This window comes from Glossina fuscipes, unplaced genomic scaffold, assembly GCF_014805625.2.
Source record: "Glossina fuscipes isolate IAEA_lab_2018 unplaced genomic scaffold, Yale_Gfus_2 112, whole genome shotgun sequence".
In the NCBI taxonomy this organism is placed as follows: Eukaryota; Metazoa; Arthropoda; class Insecta; order Diptera; family Glossinidae; genus Glossina; species Glossina fuscipes.
In genome coordinates this window covers 8,398,375-8,417,819 of record NW_023998455.1, presented here as the reverse complement: position 1 = coordinate 8,417,819, position 19,445 = coordinate 8,398,375, and the positions used below count along the sequence as shown (strand labels likewise).

The 19,445-nt window shown below is 34.9% G+C and overlaps 2 protein-coding genes across 2 annotated transcripts in view; one reads left to right on the top strand and one right to left on the bottom strand.

Moving 5' to 3' along the window:
- Positions 1-19,445, top strand: part of LOC119639391 (IDLSRF-like peptide) — a 38,498-nt gene that overhangs the window by 1,491 nt on the left and 17,562 nt on the right. The gene's annotated exons all lie outside the window — the stretch shown is intronic.
- LOC119639664 lies at positions 8,795-9,838 on the bottom strand. Its single transcript, XM_038037227.1, has one exon. The coding sequence runs from the start codon at positions 9,836-9,838 to the stop codon at positions 8,795-8,797; it is 1,044 nt and encodes a 347-aa protein (XP_037893155.1).

Below are 19,445 nucleotides of genomic sequence, written 5' to 3'. Positions count from 1 at the left end.
CTTAATTCAAGGAAAATTTATATAAAGAAGTTCGAAAAGGACGCATGACGAGAAAGAAAATAATTGCGGAAATAATTTTGTGGAAAATTACGATGAGACTTAAGAAAACAACACAGAAGATGCAATTAATCAAGCAATTACTTAACCAATGTTGTTTATCTCTATCAACTGAGGCAAGCAGATTACTTTAAACTCATCCCTAGTGGAAGTCAACAAAATCAATTTTTTGCTTACAAATGAAGTTTTTAGGAAAGGATTGCAATGGCCACCTGTTAGAATACAAGTTAAAATTTTTGTTGTTTTGTTGTTTGTTTATCGTTTTTTTTTTTTTGTAAGTATAAAGCCATAGGCAAATGTATACAGTTACAAGATGTGTAAACATCATGTACAAGCAAAGTTATAAGTTGTTATATAAATAACACTACAACACTGCTGCATACTATTCCTAGCAATTATTTCCTGCTAGCAAGAAAAGCAATCTGTGTGCTCAAGAATTCTCTCCTAAAAGGGCTCAACGAATCATCAAAGAATATCAGAGCATTGTGTCACCCATTCTAATATCGAGCTGTACGCACAATGAATACGCTGTCGGACAGGGGCTCTCACTTGATCTAGAAAGCTCCTAACCTTTTAGTAGAGATATTGAGACCGAATTATTTTGAAAAAGTATAAATCTATAGAGGACCATCAGTATTGTATAGAAAATTGCTTTTTTTTTTTACCCTACACCACTTGTGTTACAAGGATTTATTAGGTTTGTGCTGATGCAAGCAACACCCAGGAGAACTTGAAATAGACCCATCTTCTATTATATCACTAGACTTGCTTCTCCATCTCTCCGACTTTCTGTCTTATTTTCTTGTGTTCTATTTGCAGGTCGCATATTTGAGATGTTTTAATAAAATTTGTGGCACTGACGTGCTTTGGCCCAAGGTCGAACGTTATTGAAAATAGGTTGGATGGGACCACTTTTTCGACCGTCTTCCATATAATGCCTTATTTTAAGAAGCCGTTATATGAATCGTTTTGTGAAAAAAAAAATCTTTTTCCTTAACTGTAGCTTCTTTCGCGAATGCAGCTTACAATCAATTATTGCATGAAAATATTGCATACACATCAACTGAAAGCTGAAAGCCTAACATGCAATTGATATAAGGATCCTAACAGCTAACGCTAATAACATAAATATTTATTTTTCGTGTATTTTCCTTTTTAAGAACTGTTCGCATTTCAACGGGGTACTTCAATTAATAGATGAATTCTGTTCCTCGTTCTGGATAAATTTTTTTTTATTTAATGCTTAAAATTTCCAGCACCAACTGCCGCCAATGTGGTTAGTTAAGCCAACTATCTAATGCATCTGCACTTTTTGCACAATAACCCCTCGAGGAAAATAGATTTTAGCGCTTAACTGTGAAAATCCTATGGCACAGTTGTATAATCTGTCTACAAGTGGAGAAGCAAAAGTGAATTTATGTACACTCAGTCGATTTAGTGTTGCAGCATGTGTAGATTAAAGGAAAACAGGAAACGAATTTTGCTTAAACGGATACATTCTGTCCTCAAAATACATAGAACGCCAGAACGGTTCGTTTTCTTTGAAAATTTCGAAATAAAATTCAATAAATAAATATAATAGAGAGACTTTATTACATTTTTTAGTGCTCATTATCCTTAGTTTATTTATTTTGCTTGTTTTGTTTTTTATTTTCCCAACCATTACAACGGTTTTGCTTTTGTCTTCGCTGTTAAACTTCCGAGCTTGGCCATTGGCTATAAATAGCAAACAAGAACATGGCAACAACTTTTGTTAAAGTTTCTTTCGAAAGTCTTTAAGTAGTCACCAGAGTATACCAATTTTATGCAATCATTGGTATTTTCGCTCAAAAACTTGAGAAAAGTTTTTCATTTTTTTTTTAAATTTCACTTGAAAACAAATAAGAAGAAAGAAATTATCGTTGCCTTAAAGCTCACCTTTGATAAATACGAAGCAGCGTTACTCACAACATTACTATTGTGAAATACGTCATCGAAGATGGGCGTGGTAATAAATCGATGGGAATGATTTTTACAAAAGGCTTAGTCCAGACTAGAATGGTAGAAATATCTACTCTCGGTTATAAAGCGCAATAGAATAATATAAACTCGAACTATGATCACTAATTCAGAGTGAATCTCTTTTCAGCGCGAGCTGGATCATTCCAACAAGAGATAATCGACGAACAGATAGGCAGACAAGAGGAGTGATGAACTTGATTAAGTCAGTTAAATATCGTACACTAACTGCGAACATGTACTATTCGTTTTATACGTTGCACACGTCTTAAAAACGAAAGGACGGGCTTAATACGATCCCATTCTACGGTAGTAGGTATTGAAGAAGAAAGGATAATTATATGGTTGGTTATTTTATTGAAAGGGAAAACTTCAAAGTTACAAATTATGGTCGCGTTGTTAGCTGAAGTGTCAAGTGATACAATTACGATGGAATTTTTTTCTTGTATTACAAACAGAATCATTAACTTGGCGCTATACGGCAACCAGTGACCTTTAAATTGTCTAGTTGCTTTTAAGTTATAAGCTTACCTTCATCTAAGCACAAACCTTGACCGTTTCAAGTTCAATATGCGCAAAATGGATTTGTGTTTCAGTTTTTAATTGAGGCAAATGCAATAACTCGCTCTCTTTGGAAATGTGTTGAAACAATTCTGTTTGTGGACGCTTCGTTAAACGCCTACACGCAAACAGGTGTGAAAAGTATTTCAATGTAATCCTTAAAGTTGATTTTAACTCGTTGTGCCCACGCTGGCCACAATTTCCAAGTACATAAATTTGCTCATCCTGCTTAGAATACTTGCAAACGCGTATAAGAAAGTTTCTTATAGCCTTCTTTGTGAGACATGATGGTTCATGAGGTTCAAAACGCCTGCATTCCTGTCAGTTGGCTAATAGTGGTTCACTCGTCCTCATATGGGCTCGTCGGATACATGTTAGTGAGCTTTGTCGCGGTTGTTGGGCTTTCTATGCTATATTTATAAAAATAAATAAAATAAAAAGTTGAAAATAACATCACTGCTGTTAGTTGACTAATAGTCGTTCGCTCTTCATATAGATTTCATGATTTACTCATGTGCCATCGCAAGCTGCAAAATCAATTAAAAGCGTTCGTCTACGTTTGTTTTCATTTACAGCAAATTTCTAATTTGTAAACTCCAAAAAGCAAACAATTTTAACAAACTGTCTGACATTATTACGTATTTGTTGACTGACGATAAACTTTATTAGTTTTGCAAACGAGTACTTTGCGTATCGATATTCGAAAGCAAAGGTCAAGCACTATAAATTTATAGATTTTCTTTCCAAACAAATATATATATATATGTTTTACTTTTTCATATGTGTGTCTTGGGAATTAAAAAGAGTTTTATTGTTTAGATATTTTTAAATAATGCAAACATAAGACAGAAAATGAAAAATATTTTTATACTATACTCCATGTTGTTACTCTGCTTAAGCTTCAACACATACCTCATCTGCTAAAGGCAGGTGTGCTGCATAAATAAAACTTTTAATATAAGTTACAACGAAAAACTCAAGCAGTTTTTTGTATAAACCAAAAAACGTGCAACAATACTTTACAACTTTTCGCATTACCGTTGGGATATAAGTTTTTCTTAATAGAACCCACAAATCTCTTCACAAACTGGTTTTACTTGTTCTCTCTTCAACGCAATTATTTAAAATATAAAAAGCATTATACGTCCAAAGGAAGGAAAATTGGAAAAAATTGATAGTTAAAGGCATACCGTACAGACGACAATGCCAAACTAATGTAATAAAGATTTCTCCAAGGGTTTGCTCTTCGACTATTGCGAATGCCTACGTAGGCATTATTCTTTATTACCAGGTTAGGTTGAAATGGCAATATTTTAAACGTTCAAGAATTCTTTAAATCTCTAATTGAGTTGAAAAGTTAACGCTATTCCAGCATTTTCCCCGCATGAATGCCAAAATACTATTGCAAAGAGAGTCCTAAAATGCTTATAACGACTTGCCAAATATGGAGACTTGTCGAAAAAGTGGACCGATCGCATCAGGAATACGCAACAAATAGATTAATTATCGGCCTCTAAAGCTTAACCATGCCATCCAGTCGTTTCGTGTTTCAAAAGAAACTCAAGTAAATTGTAGCTTGAATGTATTCTAAGCATAACATTTGAATAAAAGCGTTTTCCCTCCGAAATCGAAACCATAAAGTAAACGAACAAGTTAGGCCCTCTGTAAGCAACATATCTTCCTCCTTCCAACCCTCTCATTACCATCATGCCTGCCGGTGTAGGGGATATCCCTTTAGTGACTTATTATATACAAAAAAAATCGGAAACTTTTTCTCAGTCCATTAACTCTGGACAGTCAGAGTTTATATTTACATTTCAATGTAAATGCAATTTTAATAAACTTTCCAAAGGATGAGTATCCACAGCCTGCCCAAAGGAAAATATAACATTCGTTTTATTTAAATTAATTTGTATAACCCGGCAGCACTGACACTGACACTGATCTACTATGTTTTCAATAAATCACCCAATTAACAGACGAAATTTTGCAAATGAAAATCATTTCTCCAATAATTTAAAATATATTTCAGGTGTTTGTGATAATTAAATTGTAATGAATATTAAAACATATCTTAGGGATGATTGGAAACAATGCAATTTGTTGCATAATTTAAAGCACTCATATTAAACACCTTCAAAGAATCTTTAGGTATATATTGCAGTTATTGCGACCGCTCGACAACGACAACGACAACGATCCAAGGTTAATTTATATGATACTCGATTGGAGGGGGAATAAGCAAATAATAAAATATTATATTTACAAAAACTTAAAATTTACACTATTTTAGCATATTTCTTCACAGTTTCATGTCTGACAACAGCAACAAAAGAAAAAAAAGCAAAAGTACATTAATATGAAATGAAAAAAGGAAATTGTGTACCTCGCTTAGTTCATGGTTAAAATGTAAATGTTGTTAATACGGAAGTTCATATTTATCTCCCCCAAGCCTTTTTCAACCGTTTTCAGTAGCCAGCAATGGAAGATAAGTTTATCAACTACGTAATCTCGTTTGCAACGCCTCGGATATTTCGGAAATTTTTTTAATCGCCACAATGCAATGGGTAATACATCCATGGCCAATACAAAAAACAAAGGATACTTGCAAGTATTTATGAACAACTTCGTGCACACAGAAATGATTCCAAATTGTTCATAGTTGAAAAACAAAAAAAGTTTATGACGCCTAGAGTGTCCAAGATTTGCCATACACCGCCTGCAGCTTTCTCGCGTACATTTAGCGATAGAGCATTCGCAATGAATGAATGCATTGAATACTCGAAAAGGAAAAAAAAGCAACTTTTCCGAATCGCACCATAAAACAGATAATAGGGTTTTTTGTAATGTAAACCTGATTTGCAATTCATATGCGTATGGAAAAAAGATGGTAGTGAAGTATCTGACAATAAATTGGTTGTAATTGTTGCATGTGTACATTTTAACGGTAATTTAAAAAAAAAGAAAAAATACACTTAAGTAAGGAGAATAAAAACATTAAAAACTTATTAAAGCTCAATATTTTTATGATAAAGTTACGGAATTATTAAAATGTCAAAGGTTATGTGCGTCAGGCTTATGCAATTTGTAAGAGTTAATTATTTTTTACTTCATAAAAGCGCGTAGGTAGGGTAGATGGTAAGTTATTTCAATCATTGCTCCATCAACATCAATGGCTGGTGGAATTCATCCATACCATGAGTTCCAACAGCTGACTTACACGCGTATTCATCAAAATTATAATATGTTGGTCTTAAGAATCTATTTCTTCTAATAACTTTAACACGCTCTTCTGAGTGTTACATATTGCATGAAAAGCTTAGGATATCAAAACCGTAAAGCAATTACGTGTCTTAGCTGAATGATATTATGCTTCCTTTTCAGTGAAAGTTCTCGTTGGTTGTTAATTCATTGACATAAGTAAGGATGCGAGTATTAAGTGTTTAAGTTGTTGCCATTGTTACTTTCAAAATTCATACAACGGCACTCATTAATAATGGCACTCTTAGCTTACTACACAAGTAACAAGTAAGTAACAAGTATGTGGTTGGCATGACAATAGCATACGTCATCATGTAAATGTCTTATTTGGCGCCATTGTTCCATCCTTCGGTTGGTTACGAAATGCAAATGAATTTATTCATGATTGTCCGCGACCATTACTCCTGATAGCTGCAAAACTTTGATCAAAACGAACCGAAAAACTTTAGAACAAACACTTTGTACAAAAATGTAAAAATCGAATTTGGAAAATGAAGGAAGAAATTAGGAAAATTTCCAGAACTTCTTTAGTTCTTCTAAATGAATTCCCCCCCCTTTCACTAGACCATGTATGAGAATTTCCTTAAAAAATAGCTCCTTAGTCAGTTACTTAGTTGCCTTTCTGCGCTTCGCATTTCCGGATTCGTTGTATAATGTGCGTGAAATAGAGAGCGTAGCTCCTACGCATACACGCGAGTTTAAATATTTACTCAAGCTTGGGCTTAAGTGCTTTTCTACCTAATGTAAAAAGGGCTGCAATTAAATGTTTGTCGCTAATGCCAATGCTGCTGCTACAGCTGCTGTTATGTATGTTAATTCTCAAAGGATTATTTATATACGAATGTTGAATGTTAATTATACGCCCTGCTGAACAGACGAGTATTTGAGATTTTCTAAAACATGTACGTTACGCAATGCGACTGAAAACTGTTTGTTAAATGCTTTACATATATGATATTCATTCATGGAAAAAGGATTGTATGGCGTGCGTACAAAGGCATTATGGGTTAAAACAAAAGATGACAAAATAAATAACAGCTAACTGGCAAAAAAGAAATAGTTCTGTATTTGACTTAAACCAGGTCCCGATGATTATAATATGCTATATTGTAGACATGAAAAAGCTTATATAACAGTTGAAAATTTAAGCGAGCATGTAATCAATTACCCATCGCTTTGAGTAACAACCATGATTTATTCATGTGTGAATGTTCGCCTTTCAGGTTCTTGTTCTGTCCGTTAAAACGACGAAATCGATCTTACATTATCGATAGCCATCCTAAGTTATTTATTCCTTTTAATCACTCTTACCTTTTTCTGGTGCTCTCCCAAACCGGTAGCTGTTTGCTTTAAAGGTCTTATTAATTAGAGCTGCTCAGCTACTCGGCAAAGACGGGTTTACGGGTTATTATCTGAAACCTGGCAACAGGTTTTCAACTTGAAAGTCTAAGGCGAGTATCGGAAAAGGAATCTCATTTTTTAGAAAAACAGGACATTTTCTTATCCCATTCGGTTCTCTGGCATCGAGGCCATCAAACTTGCTCAAGATATAATGGTAGTATGAAACGTTATAGGGCTGGGGCGTAGTTGGGCGTGTCCTCGGAAGCATTATTTCCTCGATAAAGGATAGTGTGCTAGATGATTAGCAACCAATGCTGTAGAGCATGGCGTAACTCCAAAGGGAGATAAATCATGAAATTGTGGGCGTCTGCGGGGGCTAGTTTACTCAAAGTAGAATTGCTCATGACACGACCACGCACAATCCGCATCGGATTACCGGGATGGATACTTTCTTGCCTTCGTGGTGGCTGTGTTTATCTGAAAGTTTCGTTGGGCCCTTAAGTAAAAAGGTAGTAGATAAGCTTCGACGTCGACCAAGATCCGGAAAATTGGCTCAAACCCCTTTTTCATTTGGGACTTCAGGAAACGTAGAGCTTTCTTCAATGCAGGTCCTGGTCCTTGGAGGGTGTCATTTACATTTTATGAACTTGTTAATTATCGAGCTCCCCGGGGTTCGGCTTACATAGCGTGCACTTACAAAGACTTCTTAGGGTATCTGTCGTAAATATTAATATTTTCCCTTAGTTAATAAAATTTTGAGAATTATTACTGCAAATAAATTGCGGGAAGTGCTTACGGAATTTTATCTCTATTAGGGTCTTTGCCCTTGGCGTATGTAATGATCGCAACTCGGTTACTCGTTGGAAATAATTGCCCCGTCTATACAAAGTAAATCTTCGTATTTACTTTATTGCAACTTACTTTTGCTCCCGACGTGTAAATCCGTCTGGAACAGAAGAGAGTCGTTCCAAAACAAATAGAATTTTCTTCTTATTCTGTTTTTTTTTTATTTTTTTTATTTTTAAAGTGTTTGTTTTTCTCTGATTAAATTTTCTTCAACGGCAAGGTCGGTAATGGGTGTTCAAAGGTGGCTTCCAGTTAAATAGAAACTTTTTTGCGAAAAATACCGACAATCGTCTTTCACCATTCTTTAAATCGGGTAGTAGCCTCCGTTCAATGGCGCGTTTTTAACACTCTTCTCCCATTTTTGTTGTGATGTTAATGCCTTTCTATCTCTAGATCATCCCTTTTTCCTGTCTCCGTCACCACGTACATACGTACGCATATGCATTTACTCGAGAGTCTGAAATTTATTGACAGCTCAATTTGATATTTTCTTTGTATATTTGTTTATCTAATTTTTTTATTTTGACTACAAACATTGGATCAATTCAATCTTAATATAACCAAAACAAAAAATTTATGGACAGGCAAATAATTGTTTTTTGTTTTTTGTTTGTTGTTTTTTTTTTTTTTTAATAACCAAAACTCACACTCACAAAGATCATTGCTTTCAACTTTTCAATTCACTTTTGTGCGATCCGCCCTTATTTGCGATATTCCCAATGCCATTCTTTTATTCCTCCAATGGATTCTCGTCGACCGCTACAGGCTCCTCGTCCTCTTCTTCTTCCTGCGCTTCTTCTTGCCATTCGGTGCCTTGTGGACGGCAATGAGGTAGGGAATCATCCTGCGGTTTCTCAATTGTGTTTTGATAGTAAATATTCATGTCGGGACGATTCCATATGCTTTGCACCCACTCGATACCGAAATCATATTTTGCACACGTGCAGTATTTGCGCGAACGATGACACACTGGGCATTTCGCGACATACGCTTGTTGATGCACAATGCCAGCCTTCTTTTTGCGCTTGCAACAGTGTGGACAAGTGTGGGGCTTCTTAGGTGGTTTGGTCGTCGTACATGGTGGCGGTTTGCCATACACAAGATGACCACGTTTCTTCGCGCAGAAACAGCAATTGCATTGATCATGGTCAGGTTTGCTTTGACGCGATTGCATGCGATCGTAGAATTTCTTGTAGATAACTTTAATTTTAGCTTCAATACCACGTTGTTCGTCGCACGACAAACCATCGAATTGAGCGTAACTCTCTGCTGTTTTTTTCGCTGCATGCACATAGACGCACTCGTCCGAAAAGCTCGGACGACCATTGTAATCTTTGGCTGTTTCGTCTATTTGCGGACTATAATAGTAAGCCTTGAAACCTCTCTTAATTATAGTATAGGCCAAATGGGCTTCCACCCGATTCATAAGGCACTTGCGTCCCAATTCATGAAATATATCCTCTTTACGCAAGCGTTTCTTGGGCTTCTCATCCAAGCAATAACAGACTAAGTCATAATGGAGAAAAGCATAAGTAATGATGTCGACAGCACTCTTGGCCTTGCATTCGTGCAGACCGCAAATAACCATTATCTGAGCCAATGTGTGGGATAGATCAATGACATTCTCTAGAAATATCGTGGAGCCACTCAACTCTTCTTGAGCGCACTCGCACTCATTCTTATCCATTACACCCAAATTGGCATGACGTTGACATTCTTTGTGTTTACAATTGGTCTGACACCGGAAACTAGCTAAAGCTTGTGGAGCCTGCATTGCTTTCAATCGTCAGTTAATTATTCGTAAAAGTTTTTGAAGTGTTTGGTTTTTACTTTTATGAGATTACAACAGAAAATTTAGTTTAAAAAAAAAATCGGAAAACGTGTTTTTTGGTTTTTCTTTTTTTTTCAAATATTTCAAATGTTTTTTTTTTTGTTTTATTTCCCTTTTATTGATGATATGAAAATCAAAGCATTACTGAAAAAACCTTGATATCAAATGCTAAAAAAAGTTCGACAAGATTTCATGAGTATTTTAGCACAGATGTGTGTTTTCACATCGCTTATAAGCACGTGTGTGGGAATAAAATTACAGCCACTAATAGTTGTTCTCTAACCTCAAGTGGCTCAGTCATATTAGACGTACTGTACATTGCTTATTGATTTTCAAATGATCATTGCGTGTTTATGTATCCGGGAAACATCGCTTTTACCCAATTAACTGTGTATGACGAATATATATGTAATGATCCGTCCATCCGTCCTTGTCGGGTTTCCTCATAAAATGTTATCCTTATGAAATTGTGTTTGGCATAAAAACGTATCGTAGATAATATTTTTGTCATATTTTGTCAAGTGTTTCACGGGTATTCGAGTATATCGCTAAGGAGGTCGACACAGTTAATGCAGTTATAGTCCCCTAAAAATAGATTTTCTCCTCTTTGTCGTTATAACAAAATTTAGAAATTTTCACAAACGTGTTTAACAAATGTTTAAGAGAAGGCATAATTAAATAACGCATATTTAAAATAATTTTATAGAAAAATTATATGATTCTCACTTCACTAAAATTTTATTATTACAAATAATTTATGACTCTTGGATTTATATTTGCGTTAATAGTAAATATTTGGTATATGTTAAGTGTGGCTAAACTTGTAACAACGCACGTTAGGCAAAAAATTTTAATAACACGTTATTAGTCTTTCACAAATTGAACAGAAACCATTTTAAACTGCATTATGCGCTTAACGTTTTAAAAAATCGATAAGTTTTTATGCCTTGCACAACCTGTACTGCAAGGATATATTAAATCTGTGCGAATGTATGTAGAAGTACTTAAGATAGAACGACCTGATTGCACCAGCACCAGCTAGCTGGAGCGCAGTCGATAATTGGAGTGCAGTCGTTAGACGCAGCGCAGTCGCTGGCAGCCGTGTTGCTCCCTTGGGGTGCACCTATAGACCGCAGTTTTTAAGATATTGCGAGATGAAATTTGGTATAGTGACGTATTTTGGCCAATGGACCGTTCTGTTACACATGTCGATTCCGAATCACCTTCTCAATCAATCAATCTAGGCTTGTAGAGGATCACTTTTTCGACCACTTTCCTTTAACGCTTTATTTTGAAAACTCGCTGTATGAATAATTGTATTACGCGAATTGGTGTAGAGTCCTTCATTGCGGGCCGTGTACCTTATGCGTTTTCACATATTCAATCTGCATTATTTAAGAAAAAAATTTATAATCCGCCTGGGTGGCCGCATAAGCGAAAGATCCCGAGTAACGACAACGCAAAGGTCGTTGGTTTCCAATAAATACGGTAGCCTTAGCTGGTAGTGCCTTAAGGCTTTAGTCTTAGAATTTATTTATCCGGCTAAATTAGTAATTACAGTAATAATGTAATTATTTTAATTAAAATTTCGCTTTTGTTTAATTTTAGATTTTTGAAACTTGTTTACTTATTAGTTGTGTTCTTAATTTTTTTACTGCAAATTTACTCAATAAAAGTAATTATTGAAAATGTCGCGGATTGCAAGTAATTACGTTATAAATTAAACGCCACCAAATTATTGTTATGCATTTAACAACAAAAATGAAATTATTTTTTTAAACAGTTGTAATCATTAAAGCTTTGTTAGTAGGCGTCTATACGTCCATATGTTAGCAATCCTTGTACGTGTACTGTCCAACATGTTATCTGAAAAATTGTTTGGATAGCTTTTGCAGCAGTTCCCAGTATCTTTCCCACAACAAAATATAAACGCATTGAATGGCCCGAGAGGGAATGCGAACATATTTAGAAAATTCCGCAGTAATTGCAACAAGTCAACGCATTCTTATCCGTTTATCTTTACACCCAACAACCCATGGGGTAAATTTAATGCTGCAAAATTCTTTCCTGAACGGTAATTAAAACAAAGCGTTGCTACGACAACAATCATTAATCATTATTCTTATCATAGAACAAATTTTTGTTTATATAATATTGCAAGTTGTTTATAGGCAATCCGTTCTTTGCAAAGATATAATAAGATGATATGGCAGATAGTCCTTTGTCAAACCGAAATATCCGAAATGTATGTAATATCCATTATAACATAAAATTGCTTAGTTATTTAATGTTTAAAAAAAAAATGAAAATCTCTTCATCGTCACATAATTTGTGGACGACAAACAACGACAAACTAATAATCGTTACTTTATTGTTCGTATTTAGATGGCAGTTCATTGTCGTTTGCCGTCGAAGACGAGTATGGTAACACCATTCTCACACTGTCTCGATTTTTTAAGACAACAACGCTCACATACTTACTTACGTACGACCTTAGCATTGAACCCAATGACTGCAATTGCATCGTACATTCAAGATTCGCTTGAACATCAAAATACGATACGATGTTGTCTGTATACGCAGTTGCCCCCTGTAGCTTGCAACACATTCAATAGCGATATTTTGCTTGATGGCCGATGCGAACATTCAGTGCTTTACCAACTCAGTTTTTGTAATCGCTATCTTAAATCAATTCATTTATTGGAGACAAATTTAAAATACATTAGAACTCGTATTTATGGTTAAAAGATGTTTACCACAAAGAAGTCAACCACATATATGCATAAAAATTTCTTGTTGCCACTCTTAAGGCTTTAAATTAGCCATAAATGTTTGCCTAATTTCAGGAAAGTTTAGTCTTATATCCCATATAAAATTTATTGCCATCTCTAACTTTTGTTGTAATGACTTTCTCAGTTGAAATTTGTTTCTCGTTCGTATGTTTGCCCGAAATCGAATAAAAGTGCAATCTAAAGTTAATCTAAAAGTACAAGTTGACAACTTATCAAGTATATAGAAATAGGGAAAGTTCAACACAATGAAATGGTTATTTATTATCTCAGGGAAACTTTACATCCATGCGTACATAGCTTGGAATACTTGAACAGGTTTTTTTTTTTGCTCCTTTCTCTTTTCAAAAAAATATAATCAATAAGATATAGTTAATAATTTGGTCAATCCACAACGTAGCTGAAGGATAGAGAATTTTTAATTTTCCGCTGAAATACATATTTCAACTCTAACTGGCGTAATCAGTTCATAGTAATGTGCTGTTCATAGTTAAGGGTATCAAAAATGAATGCGTTATTCCGCCTAGTCAGAGGCAGGGTATAGGAATTGTAATCGAAATTTCAAGTACCCTAGCAATATATTTGACGAAGCAGAGTTCACCAAGCGTACACTCATGTTTGATCTCTTTATTCAAACGAAAGCCTATACATATAAGATTCGTGAAACTAAAAGAACAACAATGTAATGTTGCGTATTTCAGTGCATACGCGCATGAAAAGAATAAAAGCGGAAGGAAAAAGTTCGGATAGGATAATTAATGGCAGCCACTTTGCAATTGCAAACTTTGGTTTTTTTTTGCAGTGATTCGGACTCTGATTTGGACTCTGCATAGTGGAGAAAAGTGGGGATATTGCAGTAACTGTTAGCGGAAAGCTTTCTTGGCCTTTCCTTATTAAGCCTTAAGAGTAAACAGAAAGTCTTCGCATGACGTAACAAAAGAAACGTTTAACCTGCGTAGGAATTTTTCGAATTCTCCCATTCTTTTGAAAACAATAAAAGCAGCGTCACTAAGACCGCTGTGACTCGTAAAAGTAATTTTAAATTTTTTTGTAAGAGAAGCCTTTGCCTTCCGACCCCGGCATTTATCGACCGCTGTGTTTTACGTAAGGATTATCACATTAATTACCTCTATTTCGCAAAGAGCCAGTAATCACACGCTGCATCCATCTCATATTCGGTTGTGTTATAGGCGAAGTCTACTGTATAATATTCTGTTGTTGCTTTGATAAATTGGGAAAATACTTAAGAGCTTTTTTTCCCATTCGTCATACTGGATGAAAAGCATACGTGAAGTCAACAAATAGAAGAAATGGTCGTCATTTATTTCATTTCCTTAGTCATGGAGAATGAAAGAATAAACACAAAAGCTATTTGCACAAAGTTACATATTTTTTGTTTTTTTTTTCTTGTAAGATTAACTCTGCTCTCTGAATTTGAAAAGGCAAACACATGTGTCACTAGGGCAATCCTTCTGAGCACTATATTGAATTACTGAAGAAGTAAGTAAATTGAAAACCAGCCAAGATTTTGAGAATAAATTTTCCTAAACGAAGGATTAAAGAAACATGTCATGATGGCCCTTAGTCCTTCCATTAAACAGTTTGCAACAAATAAACAAAACTTAATGAATGAAAATTTTTTCATTAAATTTGTTGTTTCAATGACAACCAATTTCAACTTTACCGCTTTGAAATACAAAATAATAAAGGACAAGTTTAATCCAATTACTTTTTCCCAGGACAGTGTTAAGCATATTTTCCACTATTCATCTCTAGTAGTAATAAGAGCAATGATATGGAAAAATAATTGATTCTCGGTAAAGAAATTTGAGAAATGTTTTGAATAATTTAAATTTGAAATAATATGAAAATAATGAAACGATTGTCATTGATATTCATGGAAATGTGGTGTTTGTTACGCCCTTTACCGCTCGTTGTTCGTATTCTATACTTCAAGGTCTTTTTGGAAAAACGAAAAGCTACCGTTGTTTGCCTTTTCCGAAGGAGTGGAATAATTGACATGCACGTATGCATTAATTTAATTATATTGAAACCTCCTAAAACAAATTGCTTCTGTTTTTATGCTTTTTATACAACTTTTCCATCGTTATGAATATAGTCAACTTTTATTACATTTATATTCGTTTAACTCGTAGCATTACAGCGTGAACGCGTCCGTGTTAGGCCAAAATGTAGTCGAATGTGATGTAAGTGGTGGAGGGAGAAAAAGATCGTAAGGGGTCACACAACCATGTACTAAAGAATCATTTTTAATAAAGCCGAGATGAAAGATACGTGACGGGCCTTAACAATGATTATGAAAGACGATTAAGAAAATCCTCTTTACTCTGCCGCGAATTTTCAATACCCTTCATCTTCAATTTGTATGTGTACAAATAACGCAATCCATTTTATATGTAAGTCTTTCGATGGAATTGGCAACAGACATTTTACCTTCGATCTTGACCATGGCCTCGCTAATCATTCGAACTGGATTTCTCATCGCCATCATTCGCGCATTTTAAATTTTTTATGAATAACTTGTACGGATGTCTGTATTTTCATATGTACGACCACCTCCGAATTTTTGCTTTTCCCAAAACTGAAAAGACTCACGAAAGGACGAAGTTTTTCCCGCACTAAGGATCTCTGGAAGAACTCAAGGCCATACCGAAAAGCACATATCAGAAGTGGAAAAAGTCCTGACCGTGACAGCTATAGTATATCGAAGGGGGCATCACTTTATTAAGTAAATATTTTTCGGGAGAAATAAAAAGTCACCTTTTTATTGAACATACCTCCCCTACATAACTGCACTATATGAAGCACTTAAAGGCTAAACTGCGCACTCTTGTGCAATCTTGATGTGGAATGTTAAGTAAGAATAAATGCGTTCACGTGTTGACCGTCTGTCCCGTTGTTCCTCGTCCGAAAATGTCAGTATTTCATTAGAGAGAAAAAATTATGGAATAAATTTCTTGTGCACATTTTATTCTTCTTCTTCTTTTTATCAACCCGGCAGTATTTTCTGCCTACGCAAGTTTCCCACACTTTTGCACTTAAAAAGTATGTTTGCTGCCGTCTCCTGCTTATTTTTTTGATTCTCGTCCCTTTTTCGTCTGCCCTATATTATCTACACAAATTTTCCTTGCTTCCTGCAATTTCTTTGTTTTCATTTTGTTTTTTTCATTTGGTTTTTTATTCAATTTTTTCCATTCAACAGTTTTTGCTTATTTTGTATATTTTGCAGGATGAAGGCATGATAGCTTTCACTCAAGCTTACAATTCGAATTGAAAGGATTTTCTCTAATCTCTCTATATGCAAAAACGAACGTATCTGTATGGGATCTTAGTGAATAATTCAAAATTAAATCGAATTTTATGAGTAATAAAATTTCCTTTACACATTTTCGATAAAATAAATCAATTACTTCACCATATCGTATCCCTTTTATTCAAATATCTTAAGATTGGATTGGTTGCGTAGAACTTTCGCACACATATACCATATGTTGCGTAATAATTTTATAACGGAATAAACTTGTATCTATATATGCGTTTGATTCCGACATTCCCAGAAATTCTACCCGCTTGTGGGAGATAGTGCCACGAAATATTCTGTGGACAAATTCATAAAACAAAAGTAAACACAAATTGTATGACAAAAACAGAACAGCACAATATCGTGCCAACAAAACAATTTGAAATTTTATACAACGGTAAATGTGTGTCTGTGCAATGCCATCTACAGCCAACAGGTACCGCCTTCAACACAATACAGAAAATTGTACTTTTTAAGCACATAACATGAATTTTCCTCTACCCATTGTTTCAAAGAGTGATGTGCGAGTCAGAGTTTTATTTAACATGTGGTTATTATTTCCTTCACTGAACCTCAAGGATATAATCAGTTGCTTAGGTCGTTTGCCTGCAAGGAAATGTAAAAACGCAAATGCCGAGAGAGGATTTGAAGCTTCATTCTTCCATTCATATTAACTGGCATTGTGTTTTAATGTTATGGCGAAGCCGCGTCGGGTCCTAAAGGATCTATTGCCCTCACTCAATCTTCTAAACCTTCAGCTTTGGGATCCTTACGTATGGCGCCATCTTCATTGGTTCGGAGCTATGACCTGCTATGGCCGACACTATAAACATCGGTCCTTTGCGAAATCTGCATGAGTCTGTCTCTGAGGTACCAATATGTTTAAGGTAGTAGCAAAGGGAGTTATCACCCAGTGACCGAACGTGTGTCCCTCCTATGTACCTGGAGTAGCAGCGGCATAGCCGTTCTATTCCGCCCAAATTGAACAATGGCCGCAAAGAGTAAATGGTTTACTTTTGATTAGTTCGCTTGGTGCTATTCAGCATAAAAAGCGTGAAAAACCAGCGCAGTCGTACTATAAGTCGACATTAACGCGAAATGTAAGAGCTGGTCGATTAATAGAATTTGTTTCAAGGTGAAGTCTTTTTATTTATTTTTGATAAATTGTTGTAGTTTTATTTCTTTGGAAATTCCTCGGGGATCTTATTAAATATTGTCCTTTACGTACAATGCAATAGAAAAAGTTTTCAAATTGTACGATATATTATATGGTTCCGTAAGTACGTGTATGCGTGCGAGTAGGAATGTCATGAAAGAATTTGACGCAAGTATTTACAATTCGAAGCACAGACGTTTTTGGTTATGAAAAACGAAGAAAACGAAAACGAAAACGAAAAAGAAAAAGAGAAATGTCTTCACATTTCGGTTAGTTTGTTCTTTAGTAAAGTTTTCCTTTTTTGCACAATGTGTCGTGAGGCACAACTTGGCAGGTATATTAATGTTGCTTTTCCACGTGCAACACATAGCATTATATCAACTTTTTCTTAGCTGAAATAAAAAACTACTTATTAATGAAGCGATTAATTTTCGAAAAACATTACGAATTAATTATTTTTAAAAAAATTAATATGATCTCACAAAAAAGTAAACAAATTGTCTTATAATTTTTTATTCTTCTTCTTCTAAAGCATTCAGGAAGCTAACAACAAATGATTCACCATCATAGAAATGGCTTAATGTAAACACGAAGTATTTTGCCTGGGCCTTAATAAAGCCATCTTTTAGTTTTATCGGTACACGACCTCTTTATTAACCTAGTAACTCCTGTTAGCTATTATCACTTTTGACATGCAATTATTTATCTCAAATGTCTTAAACACTGGAAGTGTTATCGAAAGAACAATAGAAAACATCGCTTTCTTGAATGAGTCTTTTCATTATATTTCAAAACTAGAGACTTAGACCTAGTGGAATTCGTGATACGTGACACACCCTCAGTTGTTTCTGTCGAATAATATCCGTTCATCCATCTTCCAAAAGAAAGAAGGCAAACATATTTTCCGATCTATTTCTGAGAAAAGTCTTTGAAAACAACCGACTCATGTTCGTTAAACGTCTTCGACATGTACGAGGTAACAACACGAAATTTGTGGCCCCTTCGCAAGTTAAGATGAATATAGGTAGGATAGTTCTTTAAACAAAAAATTGAACTGAAGAAAGTCCTATCCATTGCAGAGCACATGAGAACGCCGCCTTGTCTTAAAATAAAAAAGAGCAGCATTTGGTGCATGATCGGTGCGTGAATACTACAAGCATTGTTCTCTCCCTACTGCACTACATATGCTTTACATCAAGATGGTGGTCACGGTAGAGTGGCTTGAAGTAGAACACAGTATTTTTACATCTTTTCATTCATTTCTTCTTCCGTTTTGAATGCGTATAACAATCTCCTCTTAAAACATAAAAACGGTAAGCATTTTAACTTACGATGAAAGGGTAAAAATAATTTCATTGAAATTGTTTTGGGAAAAGCAAAAATATTTAAAACAGAGTTTTGAGCAAGCACTCTTCCATTCATCGTTATTGAATTAAAAGTAAAAGAATAAAAACTCTTAGAATTCTCTTAACAAATATTTGCCAGGAGTTCCATACTTATATTTATAAATGGACCTCTACCATTAAAGTGCGGAGAAATCAACTGAATTAACTGAAGGTAGTCTTCGTAAGCATCAAGTTCAAGTACCTACTAAATCTGCTTAACGATCTTGAGAACTATCTGCACTGGCGTTCACGAAAAGCACGCAAAAAAGTAGATTAAATGCTTCTTAAAATGTGGTAATGGACGTCGAAGTAACGCTTATAACCAAAACTAGAATTAGATAAAAGTTTTTAAAAACTTTTTGTAAAATTCTTCCTGAAAAAAAAAAACATATTTTTGATGCCTACATTTTTTAAAAGCTTTTATTAAATAGGTGTTCGCTTAAAAGCCCTTCATTTATGATTTATTAAACTTAAAGGAGAGATTGTGTTATTGAAAAGCATTTGCTAGCACGAGACTAATACGGCTTTGGTTTATTCGTTACTAAAGAATATAAGCGAACGCTGCAAGTCTGCAAATGTACTTTTTAAGCCTTGTAGACTCATTTACTGTAAAATTTTTTGAAAACATTCTCAAAGGTAATAATCCCTTCCATCCCATAAAGAGTGTATGATGTGAAAATTGAAAAAGTCATTAAAACTTTGCCGAACACGCTTATTGTCTGCAACTTAAAATTAACGTTCTCTAGGGAGGACTGTCTCACCACATTAAAAATTTTCTTTTCTACAATCGACTTGCGAGCGAAAGAAAATCTTAAATATGATAACATTTTTTTTTAAAGCAACCTTCCACCACGATGCTCACTAGAGCTCCGGGAAATTGTTGTTATGTTGTTCCAGG

What these genes read in the sequence shown, in the direction of transcription:
- LOC119639664 (XM_038037227.1), bottom strand. Translation starts at nt 9,838, where the DNA reads ATGCAGGCTCCACAAGCTTTAGCTAGTTTCCGGTGTCAGACCAATTGT.